The sequence below is a fragment of the Ambystoma mexicanum genome, chromosome 1q (assembly GCF_040938575.1).
Source record: "Ambystoma mexicanum isolate Mex_15411 chromosome 1q, UKY_AmexF1_1, whole genome shotgun sequence".
In the NCBI taxonomy this organism is placed as follows: Eukaryota; Metazoa; Chordata; class Amphibia; order Caudata; family Ambystomatidae; genus Ambystoma; species Ambystoma mexicanum.
Genome location: NC_090922.1, coordinates 323,485,668 through 323,505,869, shown reverse-complemented (window position 1 = coordinate 323,505,869; position 20,202 = coordinate 323,485,668). Strand labels below are relative to the sequence as shown.

At 45.9% G+C, this 20,202-nt stretch overlaps 1 protein-coding gene across 3 annotated transcripts in view; it reads right to left on the bottom strand.

The window, feature by feature from the left end:
• Positions 1-20,202, bottom strand: part of LOC138527863 (cysteine-rich venom protein pseudechetoxin-like) — a 369,308-nt gene that overhangs the window by 195,276 nt on the left and 153,830 nt on the right. For 2 of the 3 annotated variants that reach the window (XM_069639201.1, XM_069639192.1), the window contains exon 2: positions 2,756-2,908. The exons of the other annotated variant lie outside the window; for it this stretch is intronic. In XM_069639201.1, the coding sequence (XP_069495302.1) occupies positions 2,756-2,908 (153 nt within the window). The remainder of the gene's footprint in view (positions 1-2,755; positions 2,909-20,202) is intronic. 3 annotated transcript variants of the gene reach the window in all.

Sequence of the window (20,202 nt, the reverse complement as noted above, 5' to 3'; positions counted from 1 at the left end):
GGGGCCCGCATTTGTGCCATGACTTGGGGCACAGGTTTAATGACTGGTTGGGCCACAGGTGGAGGCTGAACTTGAGGTAGTTGTTGGTTCACAGGTTGTCCACCGTCTTGGTCACCGGTTGCACTCATGGGTTAAGCGCACAGGCACCCCAGCTAGAAGAAGCAGGGGCCGCAATCACCCAGCCAGCATAGGTCTCCCAGGCCGTGAAGTACACCAGTCCAGAAACCTGACCTGAGCTCAGCAGCCAGATCTGATGATGATGATGATTTCCAGCGGGGCCTGCAGGCCGCAAAGTCCACCAGTCCAGAAATCTGACTTGAGCTCAGCAGCTAGTCATGATGATGATGATGATGAAGATCTCCAGCTGCAGAACTGTGCAAATGGGCCACAGTCCACCAAGGGTGTTCCAAAAATGGAGTCAGGGAGGTCCAGGGACAAAGCAGGAATCAGCACTCTTCCCCAGCACCTCACCTTCACTCGGTGTAATTAGCCCAAAAATGAAATAAAACTTCAAAATGTGGACATGTGTGGGCAGAGAACGCTGCCTGCTATCATTGTATCCAAAAATTGGGCCTGGATGGCATTCACGGGCCCTTCTGGAGCACCGTGATCATCCACTGCCTGATTTGCAAAATGGCCACCTGCCGCGTGGTAGACACCCGGCCCGCGGCATAGAACGAACGAAGTTCCTCATCCGCTCTGTTTCCAAAAATGGTTTCATTCATCACCGCCGGGCCCGGGCGACATAACGGACTCATCGCCACTGTTGGGGGTCTGTTTGTGCACCCACTTGCGATGCCCGTGAGCCCCCAACACCCCCCCACAGACTCAGCCTGCAGACATCTGTAGTGTTCGGGTTATTTATAGTGCCAGCGGCGGAGAGCAACGTCACTCCGCTGCGTGCTACATCCCTTAAAGGGGCAGCACCACAGGGAGCATATGTTATATCAATCTGCACAGAGGCAGTGAGCGTCCCTTGTTTCCATGGGTCACCTCAAATGCGACCTGTGTACAGCTGTAGTGGGATTCTAGATTGTTCTCTAGTGCATAGTTCCCATAACATCTTCTTCAACACCTTAGTCTACGTTTTTCTCCTGCTCCACTCTTCTTCCTTGTTCCCTCATCTGCCGTATGCACTTGGCCTGTCCCTTTACATTAGCACTGAAGTTTCCAATCCTAGCCAGGTGTCTTCTCTTTGAGCCCTCTGACAGCATGTGGCTCTTTAGCACCACCTAGTGATGCTACACAGATTTGCTTTGCAGTGCCACCATTCATTTTGGCTCGTAGTGCACCACAACTAGTTTAAGCTTCTGTGTGGTACTTTAGCGACAACCAGAAGGCGCCAAGGATACATTTATAGATAGAAGGTATGAGACAAAGGTATGAGACATGCGACAGCCAGTGCACACTAAACAGCACCAAGGAGGTTCAGGGAGGTGAGAGTTAGGGGCACTGTAGTCCTGTCTTGTTGCTGGTCTCCACCTGCCATGCAGGCCACCTCCTCGGTCTCTCTGCCCGGGACCAGGGAGGTGACCTGCATGCCGAGGGAGTTTGCTTCCGAAAAGGCCGAACTACTGGCTGTGGCAATGATAGTTTGACGATTGTGTTTGAGGAGAACATACCAACAATGTCACCTACAATCCTATCAAAGAGCAAGGCTAAACAAAATACAAAATACAACAGGAGGCACTACTACTCTGAACCACTAATGCATCGCCCCAGTTCACACAGTCTCCCTGGTCTAACTTGTAGAAATCTCGAATACTTTTTTAAACATAATTTCTTTGTTGTTTAGTTTTGTGGTTTTATAAAGCATGAAGTAGGGCCAGCAGCCATAAGAACAATCTACAGAAAGCAAATGGTTCCTCTGGGTGGATGGATGTACGTAAAAGCAGTAGGTAGAAGGCAGGAAAAGGGGAGGTAACAACATACAAACAAGTGCATGGAAAACAAAAACATAACGATCAAAGTCACAGATTACGTTATGATCACCTTCTGATCTTGTAGTTTTCTGGGGTGATGCCAACCAGACTTTGTTGAATAACCACTTTTTTTACGTTAACAGAATTACTGCTGTTTTCACCGCTACGCCAAATCCCAAGTTTGTCATTGAAGTGGAGGATTTACCTCCATTATGCTGGAGGTAAATTCTTTACTTTAAAGCCAATATTTGGCAGAATTACCACTCACTGCAATTCCACACAAAACACCATGGAGACCTATGGACTGAAAAATGGGTACAAACACTGCCCTACCACCATTTGTAATCCCATGGTTAACCCACCGGACTAAGTGGCAGTAACCAATTTTTTTGGTCATTCAGCAGAATTACTGCCAAACTCGTAATGAGGCCAGTCCTCAACATGCTGGTGCATTGTAGAGCCTCAAATCTGCAGTACATTATAGTGGATGTTTCCCCTTAATTATTCGTCAGTGGACTTCATAGATAGGATACCCAACCCACTAAAATAATTTTTGAATATTTCAATAGTTTAATATTTTTTATTAAACCAAAATGGCAGCTACAGAGCACTGCTTCAAATGAACATCATTACCACTTTGCTGCATTGGATCCATTTATTTTTGTTTGACAACACATGTAACATTTTAAATTGAACAGAAGTTAGGACATTGTTAAAATGCAGGCATTGATATCTTGCATGTTCTCGTCTGCAACCAATCAACAGCATTAGTCAGGGAAATGCAGGATCTATCTAGGCAGTTATTAAAGGAAGGACTCACAAGGCTTTCTTACTGAATCAAGGCGGGCTGGGTCTGAGCTCATGAATTTGTTCAGGTTTTGCCCAATGTCATCAAACGGCGGCTGATCTCGGTGTGGCTGCCCGTGTTCAAAGGTGCACTGATCTGCCCAGTCCTGGGCCATGCTGGCTAGCTCATCATGCCACTCCTGGAAAACAAATGCAGAAAATAGGCATTCATTCCTCAATAATCAACCTTATCATGGTAGATGAGAGAGAGAGACGCCATGCCCACATGTAATTCCACCCAATAACAACTTTTCCAGTTTTAATACCTTCCAAAGCCAAATTCGCTTTTTGGATTACTTGTGTTTTGTTTTCAAGGTTCATATTTTTTGTGTGCTTTATTTGGGATTTTTTAACAGCAGCTATTGTTTTGACTTAAGTTGGAAGATTTATTGTGGATGTTTAACAACTTGTTTCTCAGTAAAAAAACAATCCAGTAACACTAATGGCAAAAATCTGGAGGTAAAACTCCCACTTATCACCCGAATCATGATTGGGCCAACCCTTAAATGCGGCGGTAATAGTGTTACTGCCACATTTATGGGCTACGGCCCTATTCACGATGAGGCTCCGTCTCTGTGTTCCCTCTATGTATATTTATGCTACTGTGTTTTGTTTCGTACTTTTGAGACCAATCCACCGCGTTTTAAGTGTGCGTCTGTTTTTTCTGCTATTTGGGAGGGAGAGAGCTTGTTTTGGGCTTGTTTTGGAAGGGCATTCAGCTTATTTTTTTCTTTCTGACCTGTCAACACTGTCCCACACAAGCAACAATTGCAGATCACGAAGATTCAACCGTGGTCTGTGGGTAAAGAAAAACTTGATAAATAAGCCACAGTAAGGTATGGGGGGAGTGCACACCTTTTAGGCCTATTTATGTGAAAGTGAGGCTATTGCCGCGCACGCTGGGGAGCTCCTTGTTTCTCGGGACTCATAAAAGTTTACTTCATTTATGAGGCAGATGGGCTACCTTTGTTGCAGACCTGCCTAGACTCTGGGTTTAGCCTGGAGACTCCGGGTTTTACGCTCTTCTCTGGGGATGAGCGTGCAGTGTCCAGGTTTTCCACCGGCAGGCTGAGAATTGCTGTGGCTGCGTCCATGCCTCCATACATTGGCTACAAAAGACCACTAGTAGCCACATGGGCGTCATTTAGGGGTCGCCAGAGGTCGCAACTCCGACCTCTGAGGTCTCCCTTGCGACCTTTGTGGTCACCCCTGTGACCTCTCGAGAAAAAAAAAGAAGAAAAAAAGAAAAGTTTTTTTTTTTGCTTTTTTTTTGTAATGTAAGCTCATGGGCTGTGGCCAGAACCATGTGGCTCTTTAGTTCTGGAGTGGCTGGCTTTCTTTTTAAGGCCCCTTAACAAAAATAACAAAAAGAAGAAAAGGAGTGACACCTAACACTTTCAGCACTGACCCTAAATAAGGAAGATTAGGAATACCAAATAATGTGTCTTTCTGGAATTCTATACAATAATTGCTAGACTCATTAAAGGTTTATTTCAGGCACACTTCAGGGGGTGAGTCACTGATTTAGTCTGTTCTTAAACGCCTCAACTCAGCCTTTCATCCTTCTGAGGTCGATCAATGAGTACCAACATAGGTTGGGTGATATTGGGTGTATATTATTTCTATATAAAGCACTTAAGCGTAAGTGCAATATAATAACACATCATTATCATTTGGTCATGGACGTCTGCTTGCATTCACAGTAATTTGGTAATTTGGGCCTATATACACTGATCTTAACGATACACATTATAGCGATATCGTAATCATATTTTTTGTAGTGTACAATGCTATGTGATAGCACTTCCTGTTTTGTTAACGGTGAAAGGTCGCGTTCCATCGCATCCCGCGATATCACTTCGGGGTGGGGGTCAAATGACATCACTTCCTGTGATGTCACCAGGGGTCAAGGGTCGTGTGATTTCACTTCCGCTAACCCTGCCAATTTGGTGAAATGACATCCCTGAGTAGCCAATCGGGTGGAGGCATGGGCGGAGACACAGTAATGGCACAGATTTGGGGTTCCCAGTCCCTATATGGGACCGGTCGTAGTCGCAGTGAAGTTACTTTGCCAGCATCAGACTCCCGTGCTTCAGGCCCCCTCACCCTGCTCTGCGATCGATTGGACTGACATCTGTGCTGGCGCCAACCCTGCCATCTGCTGAGTCTCTTCTTCATAAAGTTGCTGCTGCCCTACCCTATCTGTGTGTATCCGTGGTGCCGCCTGCCCTGGCAGTCTCAGGCCCTGTCTGTACTGCTGACTGAGCTCCTCCATCATGATCCATCATCGATCTGGCCTCAGCGGAGGCCGACACAAGCGCATCTGATGATGATCTGCAGTGTGTGTCCTGCTCGCTGCTGCTGTGTGAGGCCAGGGGCTTGTGACAGAGTGAGATAAGTATGGGTGCCAGATGATAAACCAGTACTATAGAGTTTCTCCACTTAAAGCTGCAATTCACAGAGGTAGTGTTTATTGAGGCGGGGTGGGTGGGCAGAGTCTCACACCTTGTGGACGTGGTGTCCGGTGAGGTAGATCTCCAGGGTTTTGCCTTTCAAATGTAGTCAGGTCTACTTTGTTGTTGGAACTCAGCACGTCCTCGGACGCATGGTGGGGACAACCCACACTTGGCCGCCCCGACCCCCTCCTTTCCAGGTTGCCTTCCTAACCACACAGTCCCTTCTCCCCCCACAATAATTCACAGCCACACCATTTTGGTGGATGATTAACATGCCGCAGCTGCTTTATTTTAACGAGAGTTAGCTTACAGGTTCTCCGTATTGGCGGTCCCAGCAGCAGGAACTATGATGGGAATGCAGGAAAGGTGGTAGAGTGGGCAGGCAGGTGAGTGGACAGGCAGACAAATAGAACGAAGTGAGTGGTTGGTCAGGAGGAAGATGGCAACATGGGCGCGGGAGAGTTGACAGCAGGGTGAGCGGAAAGACAGGAAAGCTAGTGGGCAGGCAAGTGGGATAGTGAGTGAGCGGGGAGTTGGCAGAAGTGGGAAAAAGAGAGTGTGAGAGGGGTCAAGTAAGTGGGCACGAGGGTGGGAAATTGGGCAGAGTAGTTGGGAGAATGTGCAGTAGACAGGAGAGAGTAGGAGGGATAGAGTTGGCAGCGGGCAAAAGAGTAGGCAGGGGAGAGTGGACAGAGGAGTTGGTGAGTGGGCAAGAATTTGCTAAACAGTATGAACATCTGCCAATTTGGGAGCACACCCTTCTTCAAAGTCATGAGATCTCTTTATGACCCCACTTCTTCCTCCACTCCCTCCTGATATTGTATAATGGCCTATTTCCTGGATGTCAATGACCTCTGCATCCTATCAATTACATTTGTATTGTGGTCTGTGTTCAATATAGTACCTACAGTGGCTTCACTATAGCACAACTGGTATTGTGTGTTCATATATTTTGGTACAATAACCTAAGTTGAAATGCATATTGATAGGTTTGCGGGCCACAATGGTTCAAAAGATAGCTGAGAGTGTTAAATTCTTGTTGCAGAGACCTGTGTTTTTAAGTAAAGCTACAGTTCCAAAATCAGGCAATGCAGACGCTCTCCCTGCATTGATAGACTTGAGTACATATGATTCTCTGAAATGAACACTTACTGTGCTAAAAACTGTGTAAATAAACTAGAACAGGCTAATTATATTAATAACCTAACATAGCATCATTATGATGCAGCTCTACAGCCCGGTCCCTCTAACAAAAAGGACATGATGTACAGAATGTGTTCTTTTTTTACATTTCAGAATTATCCATGTTAAATCAAAGGTGATAGTTTTTTTGCTGTACTTTCCCTGAGCAGAGAACCAAAAACACTGCGCAAAACAATTGGAAACCACAGAAGGCAACTGAGTTGGTTTAGTTGAAAAATGTTTAAACACAGGCTTAAAAATATGCCCGATACATTTTTAGCTTGGAAAATGTTGTGAGGGGAGAGCAGGAGGAGGTATTCCATTATTAAAGAGACTTTCCTTTGAAAGTCTGCAATTTATCTCCCTAGCTGGTTCTGAGTTCCCCCTCACTCTTGCGCCTGGAGCTGGGTCCCCACCTGAATCCTTTGCTCTCCGGACTGGGTCTGGGCCCAGAAACACTTGTGTACAGGTGCGTTATAAATTACTTATCATATCATATCATCAGACTCCCTGGCAGGTTCTGTGTCCCCACCTGACTCCTTTGCTCTCTGGGCTGGGTCCCCTTCGGACACACTGGCTGGTTCTGGGTCCCCCCTCGCTGCTGCTCCCTCTACCGGGCCCCCACCTGACTAATGTGCTCTCTGGGCTGGGTCTGGGCCCTATCTGGCTCCCTGCTGGTTCTGGATCCCCACCTGGCTCCTTTGCTCTCTGGGCTGGGTCCCCTTCGGACACACTGGCTGGTTCTGGGTTCCCCCTCGCTGCTGCTCCCTCTACCGGGCCCCCACCTGACTAATGTGCTCTCTGGGCTGGGTCTGGGCCCTATCTGGCTCCCTGGCTGGTTCTGGGTCCTCACCTGACTCCTTTGCTCTCTGGGCTGAGCTCCCTTCGGACTCACTGGCTGGTTCTGGATTCCCTGTCACTGTTGCTCCATGGGTTGGGTCCTCACCTGACTCCCTTTTTCTCTGGGCTGGGCCTGGGTCCCCATCTGACTCCCTGGCCGGTTCTGGGCCCCCACCTGGCTCCCTTGCACACAGGGCTGGATACCCATCTGACTCCCTTCATTGGTATGGGTTGCCCCTCACTGTTGCTCCCTGGGTTGGGTCCCCACCTGACTCCTTTGCTCTCTGGGTTTGGCCTGGGTCCCCACTTGACTCCATGGCTTAATTATTTTGTTATTTATAATCCCTAGCTGGTTCTGGGCTCCCCCTCACTGTTGCACACTGGGGTGGGTATCGACCTAACTCATTTGTTCTTTGGGCTGGGTCCCCATCTGACTCCCTGGCTGGTTCTGGGTCCCCACTTGACTACTTCGCTCTCTGGGCTAGGCCCCCTTCAGACTCGCTGGCTAGTTCTGGGTTCTCCTTCACTGCTGCTCCCTAAAATGGATCCCCACCCAACTCCTTTGCTCTCTGGGCTGGGCCTGGGCCCCCATCTAGCTCCCTGTCAGGTTATCTGTGCCCACCTGAATCCTTTGCTCTCTGGGCTGATCCCCCATCAGACTTGCTGGCTAGTTCTGGGTTCCCCCTCCCTGTTGCACCTTGGGCTGGGTCTCCACCTGATGCCCTTGCGCTCTAGGCTGTGTCTGGGTCGCCATCTGACTCCCTGGTTGGTTCTGAGCCCCCACCTGGCTACTTTGCTCACTGGGCTGGATGCCCATCTGACTCCCTGGCTGGTTCTGGGTTCCCCCTTTCTGTTGCTCCCTGGGCTTGGTCCCCACCTGATTCCTTTGCTTTCTGGCCTTGTCCTGGGTCCCCACCTGAGTCCATGGCTGGTTCTGGGTTCCCCCTTCTGTTGCTCCCTGAGCTGGGGCCGCATCTGCCTCCTTTGCTCTCTGGGCTGGGCCCCCTTCCGACTCGCTGGCTAATTCTGGGTTCCCCCTCACTGTTGGTCCCTGTCCCGGGTCTCACCTGACTCATTTGCTCCCTGGGCAGGTCTGTGCCTACATCTGGCTCCCTGGCTGGTTCTGGGTCCCTCTTCATTTTGACATTTTTCTGGTGCAAAAAGCCTGCAGCATCCTTAGTTTAGCCCACCACTGAAGGCTTGAAGATTACAGCCGACCCGCCAGCAAAGCAGGTGGTGCACCCCTGGTGACTCCTTTTCTCTCTGGGCTTGGCCTGGGTCCCATCTGACTCCATCGCTGTTTCTGGGTCCCCCCTCGCTGTTGCTCCCTGGGCTGTGTCCCCACCTGACTCCGTTGCTCTCTGGGCTGGGCCTGGGTCCCCATCTGACTGCCTGGCTGGATCTGGGTTCCCCCTCGCTGTTGCTACCTGGGCTGGGTCCCCATCTGACTCCATTGATCACTGGGTTGGGTCCCCACCTGACTCCCTTGATCCCATGCCTTGTTCTGGGTCCCCTCTACCTTGCTCACTGGGTTGGTTCTCTGACCCCGCCCTGCTCCCGGCACTGACGGTGGTGTTCTATTTCTCCTAACCCTCCCCTCATTTGACAGGTTCTGGGCTTCTTTCCTCCCATTCCGATGTGGGAATGAATTGCGTTACCTAGAGGTTCGTGCTTACCACACGCTCTAACCTTCAGTTATTTTAGTTTTTTTGTCTATCCATGCATGTCTACAAATGGTAAAGCCCCCAGTTCTGGCACATTGCTACATTTATGCTTTTCTGCTATGTACACAGTCGCACATATTGTGCCGCTCTTAATAAATACTAATGTAAAAAAGAAACAGTTGTCCTTTTTTAAATTTAGATAGCATCCGATTAACCTTGCTTGGCTTTCATGGCTCTTTTACCCAAATGACTACTAACACCCAATGAGAGTAATCACTGTGGTTCTAATGGGGACATTATTCTAAAAACAATTCAAAATAAACTCTTTGAAATGGGCAGCAAGCCACAGTGATCCTATCCATTATCTTTTTGCTAATTTTCAGGTCCAATTCACTTTTGAAGGGGTTTGGGGAGAGTTATAGTTAACATTGTTTTCGGACTCAAATTCCTACAATAAATTGTCCCATTTTTCCCGTGCATTTGCCAACACAATGGGCCTCATTACAAGTCTGGCAGCCCACAACATACTGGCACCCTTTCTGGACCGCCAGACTATGAGAATGCCTGCAGGGACCAGTGCTCCCAGAAGACCTGCCGGGAGTACCAGCCCCTGCAGGCATGGTTTTCACAGAAGCATTGGCACCATTAGTAAAGGTGTCAGTGCTTCTGTGTCCCCATTACCGTGGAGTCCTATGGAACTGCACGGGAATGGGGACTTACACTTTCTGCCACCTGACATCCCGGCGGCACTGGGATATCAGGTGGCAAAACGGTGTTACGGGGTCAGTGGCTACCCACCGGTATCACCGGTGAGTTACCGCTGACCTTGTTGTGAGGACCAATGTCTATATATTCTTAAAGTATTATTTGGGGATTGCTTTGCTTACACATTTTTATAGGCATATTTTGGAATTGCACTGCCTTTTTAAACAGATTGTTTAGGGATTGCCTTGCTTTTGGATTTTTTGCGGATTGTTTAGGCAGTGCATTGCTTTTGGATTTTTAGTGGATTATTTAGGCATTGCATTGCTTTTGGATTTTTAGTGGATTGTTTGGGGAGTGCATTGCTTTTGGATGTTTAGCGGATTGTTTGGGGAGTGCATTGCTTTTGGATTTTTAGTGGATCATTTGGGGATTGCATTGCTTTTGGATTTTCTGTGGATTGTTTGGGGAGTGCATTGCTTTTGGATTTGCTGTGGATTGTTTGGGACTTGCATTGCTTTTGGATTTTCTGTGGATAATTTAGGGATTGCATTGCTTTTGGATTTTTTGTGGATCATTTGGGCAGTGCATTGCTTTTGGATTTAGTGGATTATCTAAGGATTGCATTGCGTTGGGATTTTTAGTGGATTGTTTGTGCAGTGCATTGCTTTTGAATTTTTAGTGGATTATTTAGGGATTGTGTTGCTTTTGGATTTTTTGCAGATTGTTTGGGCAGTGCATTGCTTTTGGATTTTTAGTGGATTGTTTGGGCAGTGCATTGCTTTTGGATTTTTAGTGGATTATCTAAGGATTGCATTGCGTTGGGATTTTCTGTGGATTGTTTGGGGATTGCATTGCTTTTGGATTTTCTGTGGATTGTTTGGGCAGTGGATTGCTTTTGGATTTTTAGTGGATTGTTTGGGCAGTGCATTGCTTTTGGATTTTTAGTGGATTGTTTGGGCAGTGCATTGCTTTTGGATTTTTAGTGGACTATCTAAGGATTGCATTGCGTTGGGATTTTCTGTGGATTGTTTGGGGATTGCATTGCTTTTGGATTTTCTGTGGATTGTTTGGGCAGTGCATTGCTTTTGGATTTCTAGTGGATTGTTTGGGCAGTGCATTGCTTTTGGATTTCTAGTGGATTGTTTGGGCAGTGCATTGATTTTGGATTTTTAGCTAGCAGATTGTTTTGGGAGTGCATTGCTTTTGGATTTTTACCACTAAGGATTGCTAATTAACATATTTTGGGTGCATTAACCAAAATATAAGCCAAATGCAATCCACTGAATACACCTGGATTTCCTGCATTTAAAGAGCATTTAAATACTTGGAAAAATCCAGTAGCATTATACTTTCAATCCATTTTTTGTACTGGACTAACTGTGAATATTATGCTGCGATGGAAATGCATTAGCTTTGGAAAGTCTCAAAGACAGAAAAAGCAAAGGCTTTTTCCATCACATCATAATATTCTTAGTCCAATACCAGGTGTCAAAACTAGAAACGTGGTGATGTTCTTCAAAACTGGGCTAATATGGCAATGCACTTTTTTGTATTTCCCTGTCCGAGTCTCAGTTACTGTTCCAGTCATTGCACCTTAACTGTACTGTAGAGACTGCCTGGTCTTTATAAAGGGCATACACATTAGCAGCGACCGCAATGTGAAGTGTGGTGGGTGTTTTCATGGAACACTTTAGTGATAGGGGTATGTTAAGTTAGATTTTTTTCATTAAGGGCACCGACTGCCGGGGGTGTCTTCTCAGCCCTGAAAAAAAACTAAACAGACTAGAAACAGGACAGAGCCATCAGCATCTAGACTGAGCACAGATGGGTTTTACTGCGGGTTTCTTCTGCAAAGCAAAGCTCCTACTGCTCAAATGAGCCTGTAGTACAGCTGCCTGTACATTGTTACCACTAGTTAATGCCCCTCCTACAGCAATCTGTGTGTGACCTGCAGGTAACGGGTTTTAATCTGGGATGAGAAGGACGCGGGCTCACATCCTCTGAATTGTATAGTTGAAGTGGTCCATTATAGGATTTCATAGCAAGTGTGCATAAGGAACCACGCCTGGCAAGCGTGGGTCTGTGTCTCATCCCTTTTCATCCATCCGTCCATAAGCAAGGGGATCATCCCAGTTAGAAGGAGAAGGGAGTTCTCAACATGTAGCACATTGTATCGTTTATGGCACGGGTTTAAAACTATTTATTTCTGAATGTTGATATGCATAAACTATATATTTTTAATTTGTATGTATAATGCAACATGAGGTTTAAAACATTTAAAGTCTTCACACCTAGAAGGCACACAGCGCAAAAATAAAGTGTTATTTTCACACAGTAATCATCAGAATGAAGAAAAGAGGAAAACGGGTTTCATCAAGCTCATAGAAAGAGCTGTTTGTCTAGAGCAAGGGTGCACAGCATACCGCCCGCAGGGCAGATGCGGCCCTTCACATCAGGATTCATGGCCCTCCAGGCCAGAGGAGTTCCAGAAGAAGGTGCAGCCATTGGGAGGTCATTTCCTCTGTTATCATTACAGAGCAAACACAGCAGCACAGAAATAAGAGGCTGACACCTTCATTCGCGTTTATTTGTATACATCTAAGAGGAAAAAATGACCAAAGCAAGTAAAACAAAAAGATTGCTTAATTTGTACCATGAAAAAGCAATTAGGCCTTGAATTGTAGACAAAAGGAGAAATGCAAGTGGTTGCCAACTTGACATTTAAATGTCAGTGTCTTTTTCTTTTTCACATGATTGCATTTTATTTTTGGTATTGTAGCTATGATACAGCATGACACATAGTTCACATGGAACATGGTATTCGAGGGGTGAAACTGCAATGTCATTTTTTTTAAAGCCTCCCAACATAAAACACAAACACAGGCGAAGAGTACTCCTCAAGCTTAGAGGTTATTTTGGCAGCATCCTCTTGTTAACCACTGGCCTTACGTACTTTCCTCTAACAAACAGTTTATCTTTTCATTGTGTTCCTGTTAAATACATTTTACAGGATTTTCTCAGGAAAAAAAAAGAAACAGAGCAATATAGTCAATCAGTACATTTCAGAATGTGCCTCTTCTCCCTCTTCATTTTGACATTTTTCTGGTGCAAAAAGCCTGCAGCATCCTTAGTTTAGCCCACCACTGAAGGCTTGAAGATTACAGCCGACCCGCCAGCAAAGCAGGTGGTGCACCCCTGGTGCCACTTCAGTGTGTGAATTACTTCTCGACTCGCGTGAACACAGGAATTTTCCCAGATTTCGAAGATCCGTCATTTGCATAGTATATGCACCGTATGTGTAGTTAGTAGACAAATCACCTTTAAATTTAGTAATACAATGTGATGTTGTTTAATACACACGTTTCTCGGATCAGCAGGCAGCTGTGGAATGCCTGAACCCATCCTACATGCGATAAAACTGCAGCGTGGAGGAGGCCCACCCTCTGCGAGGCTAGAATGCTCCCAGACACCGCATGGCCACACTAGGCTGTCTGGGAGACTAGGAGAACTTACAAAAATATATATATCAAGATTTAGAACTGCACGGTTTTAAAGTCATGCCATGTATCATGCCATGTGGTACATGTTGAGAACGCTTACCTCGCCATAACTGTGATGGGTTCCTTGTTTATGGAATGGTGGCATTTGTAGGCCTGTACAACTGGTGAACTCTGTTTAGATAAGTTCCTCCTGGGAATGTTTTGGTCTTCATAGCTCCAGGAAGGCCAAAAGGGCTGGGGAATACTCAAACACAGGTCTGACATACGTGATGCAGCCCTGCGTTATTCTGCTGTCACCCCTTCAGCAGACGGTACTGCCATGTTGTGCACTATTTGCAGCCCTCATTCTGGGAATATAGTAAATATCAAGGGAAGTGCTTACTTTTTAAAGACTACTGTTTTTGACAGCTAGAGAAGAGGTACATAACTGGTAAGTGTGTATTATTGACCAATAATGGCATGAGGGACACACTAACACCAGATCCTCAAACTGTCATTCTACGGTTACAGAACACATGGGTACCCGTTATGCTTCATTTCTATACACGCTGACATGATACATCAAGAAACCAAGAGACACACTAACACCAGATCCTCAAACTGTCACTCTACGGTTACAGAACACATGGGTACCCGTTATGCTTTATTTCTATATCATCTGACATGTAATTTCATTTGACAGTACGGTGCAGAGGCAATCCACAAATCACTGCTGTGAGTTCATGTTTTTTAAATCCTTAGGAAAAATGTTTTAAAAAATCAGCATTTAAGGTACAAATGTTAAAAGGGTGGGTGTTAGGAATGCACCACGGGGAGCTACATGAAACCAAGGCCAGGCTGCAATAATCATATAGTGTATGCTGTCTGACTGCACTTCTATTTTGGGGGCAGATATCTTCTTCTGTTCAGTGGCACGAAGTAATCCTGGTAAATGCCTGTGCTTCCAGCATAATTACATTCCAAGGTTTGATTATTGATGTATGTCCAGTGCTGGCAAAGGAAGGTCATCCTTCATCGATAGATGGCTCCAGGTGCCCTTCGTCACCGCCTTGAATGTCTTCAAAGTATACCTCCAGCTAGCTGAAACAGTGCATTCTATGGAATGTGTAGTCATAGGGCCTCAGCCTCCAAAATCGTGTCCGGGTCCGGGTTCCCTTACTGGGGAAATACCGGGCCATTCCGAGTATGGAGGGCCCGGTATTTCCTCCTTCAGGGAACCTGGGCCCGGTCCTTCCCCATTCCCATTGAGCCAGGAGCTAACAACGGGCCCGTTGTTAGCTCCCTGGTCCCCTCGCGGGACCCGCTATGGATGTCTAGAAAAACCAGACGACCAGAGCGGATCTCGCGAGGGGACCTCGTAATAGTGCGGAGTGGGTTTAACTTCGCCGGCACGCTGTTAAACCCATTCCGCACAAGTCATAATGAGGCACATTAAGTGCAAACACGTGTGTGTGTGTGTGTGTGTGTGTGTGTGTGTGTGTATAATATGATCATGCTCCTTAACCTGACACCTTGCACCGCAGCGCTCTCGCCAGCATTGCCAAAGAAGGGGTGAATTCAGTACCCCAATAGCAGTGCTCTAGCTTTTCATAAAGCATTTCTAACGCCTCCTCCAGTCTTTCCCTCTTTCCGCTCATTCACACTGTGCCTACCCTTTATCAACAATAGGCTCTGATTAATGGCATGCCAACGCGTGAATCATGCTGAAATGCTGCTTGGCACAAAAAATGCAATGTTCCATTGCTGAAGACAATTCAAAGAAATTGCTTTGAAAAAAGCTCTTTGAAAAGTATACAAAGTTCAGTTAATAATATGGCTTTTTCGCTTTCTGTGGTAAACTACTTCCTCGTCTCTTTTTCTTAGAGTCTTATGGCCTGATTCTGAGATGCGTGCAAACGTAAGACAGTATTCATCCATAAAGCAGGAACACTTTACTTACAAACACAATATTCTGATGAAGAACGAATGTGGTGCAGAGACCTGAACACTTCGGCTTTTGCAGGATGCCTGATCTATGGCTTGATAACAACCCGGACAGCCACGTGGAGGGGATTCTCTCCACAGCAGCATTGGTTTAGCACGACAAAAAAAGCAGTAGAAATACAGTACCTTTAAACGACACAGGACACTTTTTCCCTTCATAAACAATCAATTTCTTAGACTGCAGCACCACTTTTCTAGATAGCTGAAAGTTTAAGAAACCTTTCTTAAACTAGAAAATTGGCAGTCTATTAAGACATGCTCGCAATGTCACATGTTTCCCCCACAATGTGTGATTTTAGCAGCTTTTGCTGCTGGAAAGCACAACATCTCCCCTCCAATACTTCCACCCTCCTCAAAATGATGGTGCTGGAAAATGGAGCGGAGAATGTTGTATTTCCACAGTATAACTGAATCAGGCCCCTGAGCTCTGAATCAGGTCCTTGATCTTATGTGACGAAGTACCAGTAAGGCATCATAGATTCGAACTGAGTCTTTTTGCCCCCTCCACAACCGTATGATCCAAATCAACAGAATCAGAAAAAGGGCAATGAAGGAAGAGAAAAGACACTCGAATAGGGAAGAGCTTTGGGAGAACTGCAGTGCGGATTGAGAGGGGTGGCCAATGTCTCAAGTCAGCGTACAGACAGACCTTGGTGGATAGAGAGGCTTCGGGGTGCTGTGAGAAGGAATATCAATCCTGGTGTGTACCACAACAAGGAAGCTGGCTATTGGGCCATAACCTGGGGGTGGGTCATTATCCAAGTGATAAGGACCCCTCCCGGGGTGTATGTGGTTATTAGCACATAGTGGGAACAGATATACAAGTTTTGGAATTTTCGTGGTGAAGTAAAAACGTTACTTTAATAGTGAGCAAAGTAAATAGACACACTGAGTTAGTACATTTAAATAAGCTTGTCTTCATAAGTTAAGCATTTAAATTGCAAACCTGGTTATATTGGAGTGGGTTTAACATGAGCATGCATTAGGTGTCATGTAAAAGTAAAAGCTTTCTCTATAATAAAGTGAAAGTATTTTGCATGTTTTAGCGTTCTCTTTTTTTGTGTTAAATGGGATGTTGCAACCCGGGCCGGCCTTAGTGCAGGGCCGCTAGGGCGAACGCCCGAGGTACCATTAGTCTTTCAAGGTCTCCCCGAGCTGGCATGGTGGCAGAAGGCGCGGCAGGTGCCCTATTGAAATTAAATGCGCCCCACTCTTGGGAGCGGAGCGCATTTAATATCAGTATGGAGCTGATGTTTTCGCATCGGCACCTACTGAAAAATGTGCCCCCACTCACTCCCTGCATTACCTGGGGTGCAAAGGCTGGCCCTGGTTGCAGCAAAAAAGTTTCTCTTAGAGGGCAAGTGTCTTGTTAAACAAATATCTTGCCAGGAAATCGCATTGTGGTTTCCCTTTTCGCTTTTGAAGACAGAGGTCTGATTTACAATGTGTTTTTCAATGGGATTGCACCATTGTAAAACGCTTTTGGAAATCAGGCCCAGTAGTTATTGACTGCACTCTCAACATTCTGATTGGCTGATGGGAGGGCAGTAACGATCTCCCTGTGCTAACAACAGCTCTGTGCGCAGAGACCAGGGGAACGAGTTGCAAGGCAACTGGAGCAGAGTCACCTGTTGGGAGGGTCAGGTGCGACAATTTGTGCAAAGAGACGAGGAGTGGCGACACAAGAAGCTCAAACAGAATAGGAGACAACAGTCATGGAGCCCAACCCTCGTGTTAGTGGAGAGGAGAAGCTGTGGTATGCGGCCGAGGCGACGAGATCATGAAAAGCAGAACAGAATCGGGAGTAAAGAGAAGCAGCCGTCCTGAAACAGTGCAGTAACATTAACTGTTGCCAGGTGAAATGCCTTCTAACCGAGAAGGAACAGGTGCTGTTTCTAGGAAAGGGGGAGGAGATAGTATTTCCATAAAGGGGAAACTGTTGAAAGTTGAAATGGCCTCTTACTAAAAGAAAAGGTACCTGTGATATTACCGGCGAAGGAAAGAAAGGAACATTTACTCAAACGTGTGCAAATTGAAATGCCATCTAAATTAGAGGGCACTGAGGTAAAGAACATTTTTCATGCTAGTCATTGCTGTGAACATAAACAACCCATGAACTGAGAGCAAGGGATCCTTTCATGCGGCTCTTTTAATGACCAAAGTTACAAGCAAACCAGAGATACAGGGAATACTGCATGCTGGTCATTGTAGTGAACAGTACTACCTGTGAACAGGAAGTACGTAGGAAGTGGTGTGGAGGCACATCCATTCACCAAGCGAACACCCATCCTGGCAACTTTAGGAGGCGTATACCATGCCTTCATGTTTCATTTCGAGACAACCACACTCATGAGGGTTACTTTAAGCCAGCCCAATTCTAGAAAGGGGCACCTTCACTCTCATAACCTACTTCCTCCTACATGGAACGATCACAAATACAGCCACCTCCACCTCCTGGAATTTGCTGATTTGTCTGACTTTGACCAAGGAACTGTGCATTCCCGGTTGTCCTGGAGCTGGATAGGATTATATTTTTAGGGTGGAAGGTTTCACTACTTTGGCAACGTCTCGGTGCAGTTCCGCTATTCAATATGAGGCCTGCATAATCCATTCCTATTCAGTACACAGAAGTAGAACTCTCGATTGACCGGGCATATCCAAAAGGCGGTCATAGGCATTCTTGGCCTCTGGGGTGGACTGGGGACCAAAAGAGTCCCTGGAAATAATTTTAAAAGTGGCCCCATATTGCACATTTTCAGCAGTCCCGACCCTTTTCCTATGAGAAAATGTGAAAATAATACAGGTTACCACATAGAAGAGGTCCAGGGTGTAGAGGCCTACCGGGAAATCTCCAGAGGGCCCCATAGGGCACGCCAGACCTGCGTGGCCTTACCTGTGCAGCAGTACTAGAGAAGCAGCTGGGTGACAGGCGGACTGCCTGCTCCAGATGGAAGTGGTGCCTGACTCAATGATATACAACAATGGTGGCCCATTTGTGGACACTGCCGTCCCCTGCACACCATAAGGCTGAATAATCAGCTCACACATATTCAGTCCCATTCATATGCATGTTTATTCGATTCCTCTGACAATAATCCATGTTCCAGAAGATCTATGTTCAACACTTCCTTATTCTTCAGTTGCTCTATGTGTTTCGGGGACCTTTTCCCCTTCTTCAGGAGCTTAAACTGTAAACATAAACATAGACCCACAGTATATCTAGCATCCCATATTGTACAATTCTTACATTGAAAACATGTCTTACATAATTCATCATTAAGTTAACCCTAGCGATCACCCTACCATTGGTTACGGTCTAATTCTCCTGCTACATCGTGATCCAAGTCCCCAATTCTAAATACACTTCATGTGCCAATAAACCACCACCTGTCCTCGTGATGTGAGGCTCCATTAAGACAGACTACCACCATTGTGATGACCGCACCAATCTATATCTGTTTAATAACCAAGTTTATATAGCAAGAGATCCAGAAAACATAACCAAATGTGAAATATACTGGGCTCAAGTCCTGCCCAAAACTATATGTCACATAACTGACCACCTTATACTAAGGAACTACCAAGAGTTCCATATAGCATACGGTCTGTGTTTCTTACATATTCAGCAAAGTTTGGTCTGTGCTGTTTGAAAGAGTACTGAGAAAGCCAATGAATATAGCCAGTGGCGTCGCCAGGAATCAAATTTAGGAGGGGCACAGAGGGGGCCAAAGACAAAAGTAGGGGGGCACAGACAAAAGTAAGGGGAGAACATGGTCACTGCTCGTTTTAGGTAGGGGGGAACATGGGGAGGCACAGGGTTTCACAGGGGGGGCCCTGGCGCCCCCAGACCCCCTAGCGACGCCACTGAATATAGCATGTTCATAGGGCGACCATATTCAATACACGTTTGTAGTGAATACAACGTAAAGGGTCTTAGATATGTCCAGCTTCCCATACCCTCCCAATGACATCCAGATTAGGGATAGTTATATGAGCAGTCAAGCTGCTCAAACCAGGGAAAGACGCCTCAAAGATTAAACCAATATGTACCAATGTTTCCAGTGCCGAGTATGGAGACGGAATCTGTGAACAACAGATATGACCGTCATTAATAGATGATATATATGCACCATGGGAAACAGAGCTCTAACTAACCTTCACGCCAGCTCGCGCGTGTATCCCAACATCCTTCTCCAATCTCCAAACACTCGTACAGAGTGCCGGTATCCCTGCTGGTCATGTGTATATACTACGCACACCCGCGTGTGTAATCACCTGACCTGAGGACGTCCTGACCCAGTCAGTGTCGATGTAGCTTGCCCATTGCATCCATCTTAAGACAAGATTTGCTCTATGGAGAAACCTTTCTGCTATATTACAAAGCACTCTCTATTTACATGGTGCTATATGATGGATCAACATGGTTACTATAGAGCTCACGGGACTTCCTCCCACTAAATAACCACGGAAAAGACTGATCACAATATGATATGTTGATATGTTGTTGAAGCCATGTCATATCTTCCTCACTTATACACCCATGTGAGTGTCTGTTAGAATAGGGAAAATACCTCAAACAGTGATAATACAACTCAGAGTGAACATACCAATATGCATTGGGACCAAGGGTAAAGTAGTACGGATTACAAGATCAAACAATACATAACTCAACACAATTATCATTTTTTAGTGCAAAACAATTTCTTCAAAGTATACATCTCCAAATATATCACCCTATATTCAGTGACGTTTTTATGGGAGGGCAAAAGGGGCACTTCCCCAGGGCCCCCACCTTGGAGGGCGCCCCACAAGGCTGCCTGATCTAAAGTAACATTACATTGTTCACCAGACTTAAATAGCACACGCTAGGTTTTTCTGCACTTTTATGAATGACAATTTCACAAGCCATTGTTTTGGAAGTATTTCAAGCTTAAAAGTACAAAAGACATACCTAGATTAAATCTGTCAAATCACATCGATTGGTATGCTTGTTCTTGCATACTTCCCTTGATGATGGAGAGAATGAAACTAGAATCATTCTCATTTTCCGCCTCACCTTTCTGTAATATTTTGGTGTTAAAAATTGACAGGTTTGTAAATGTGA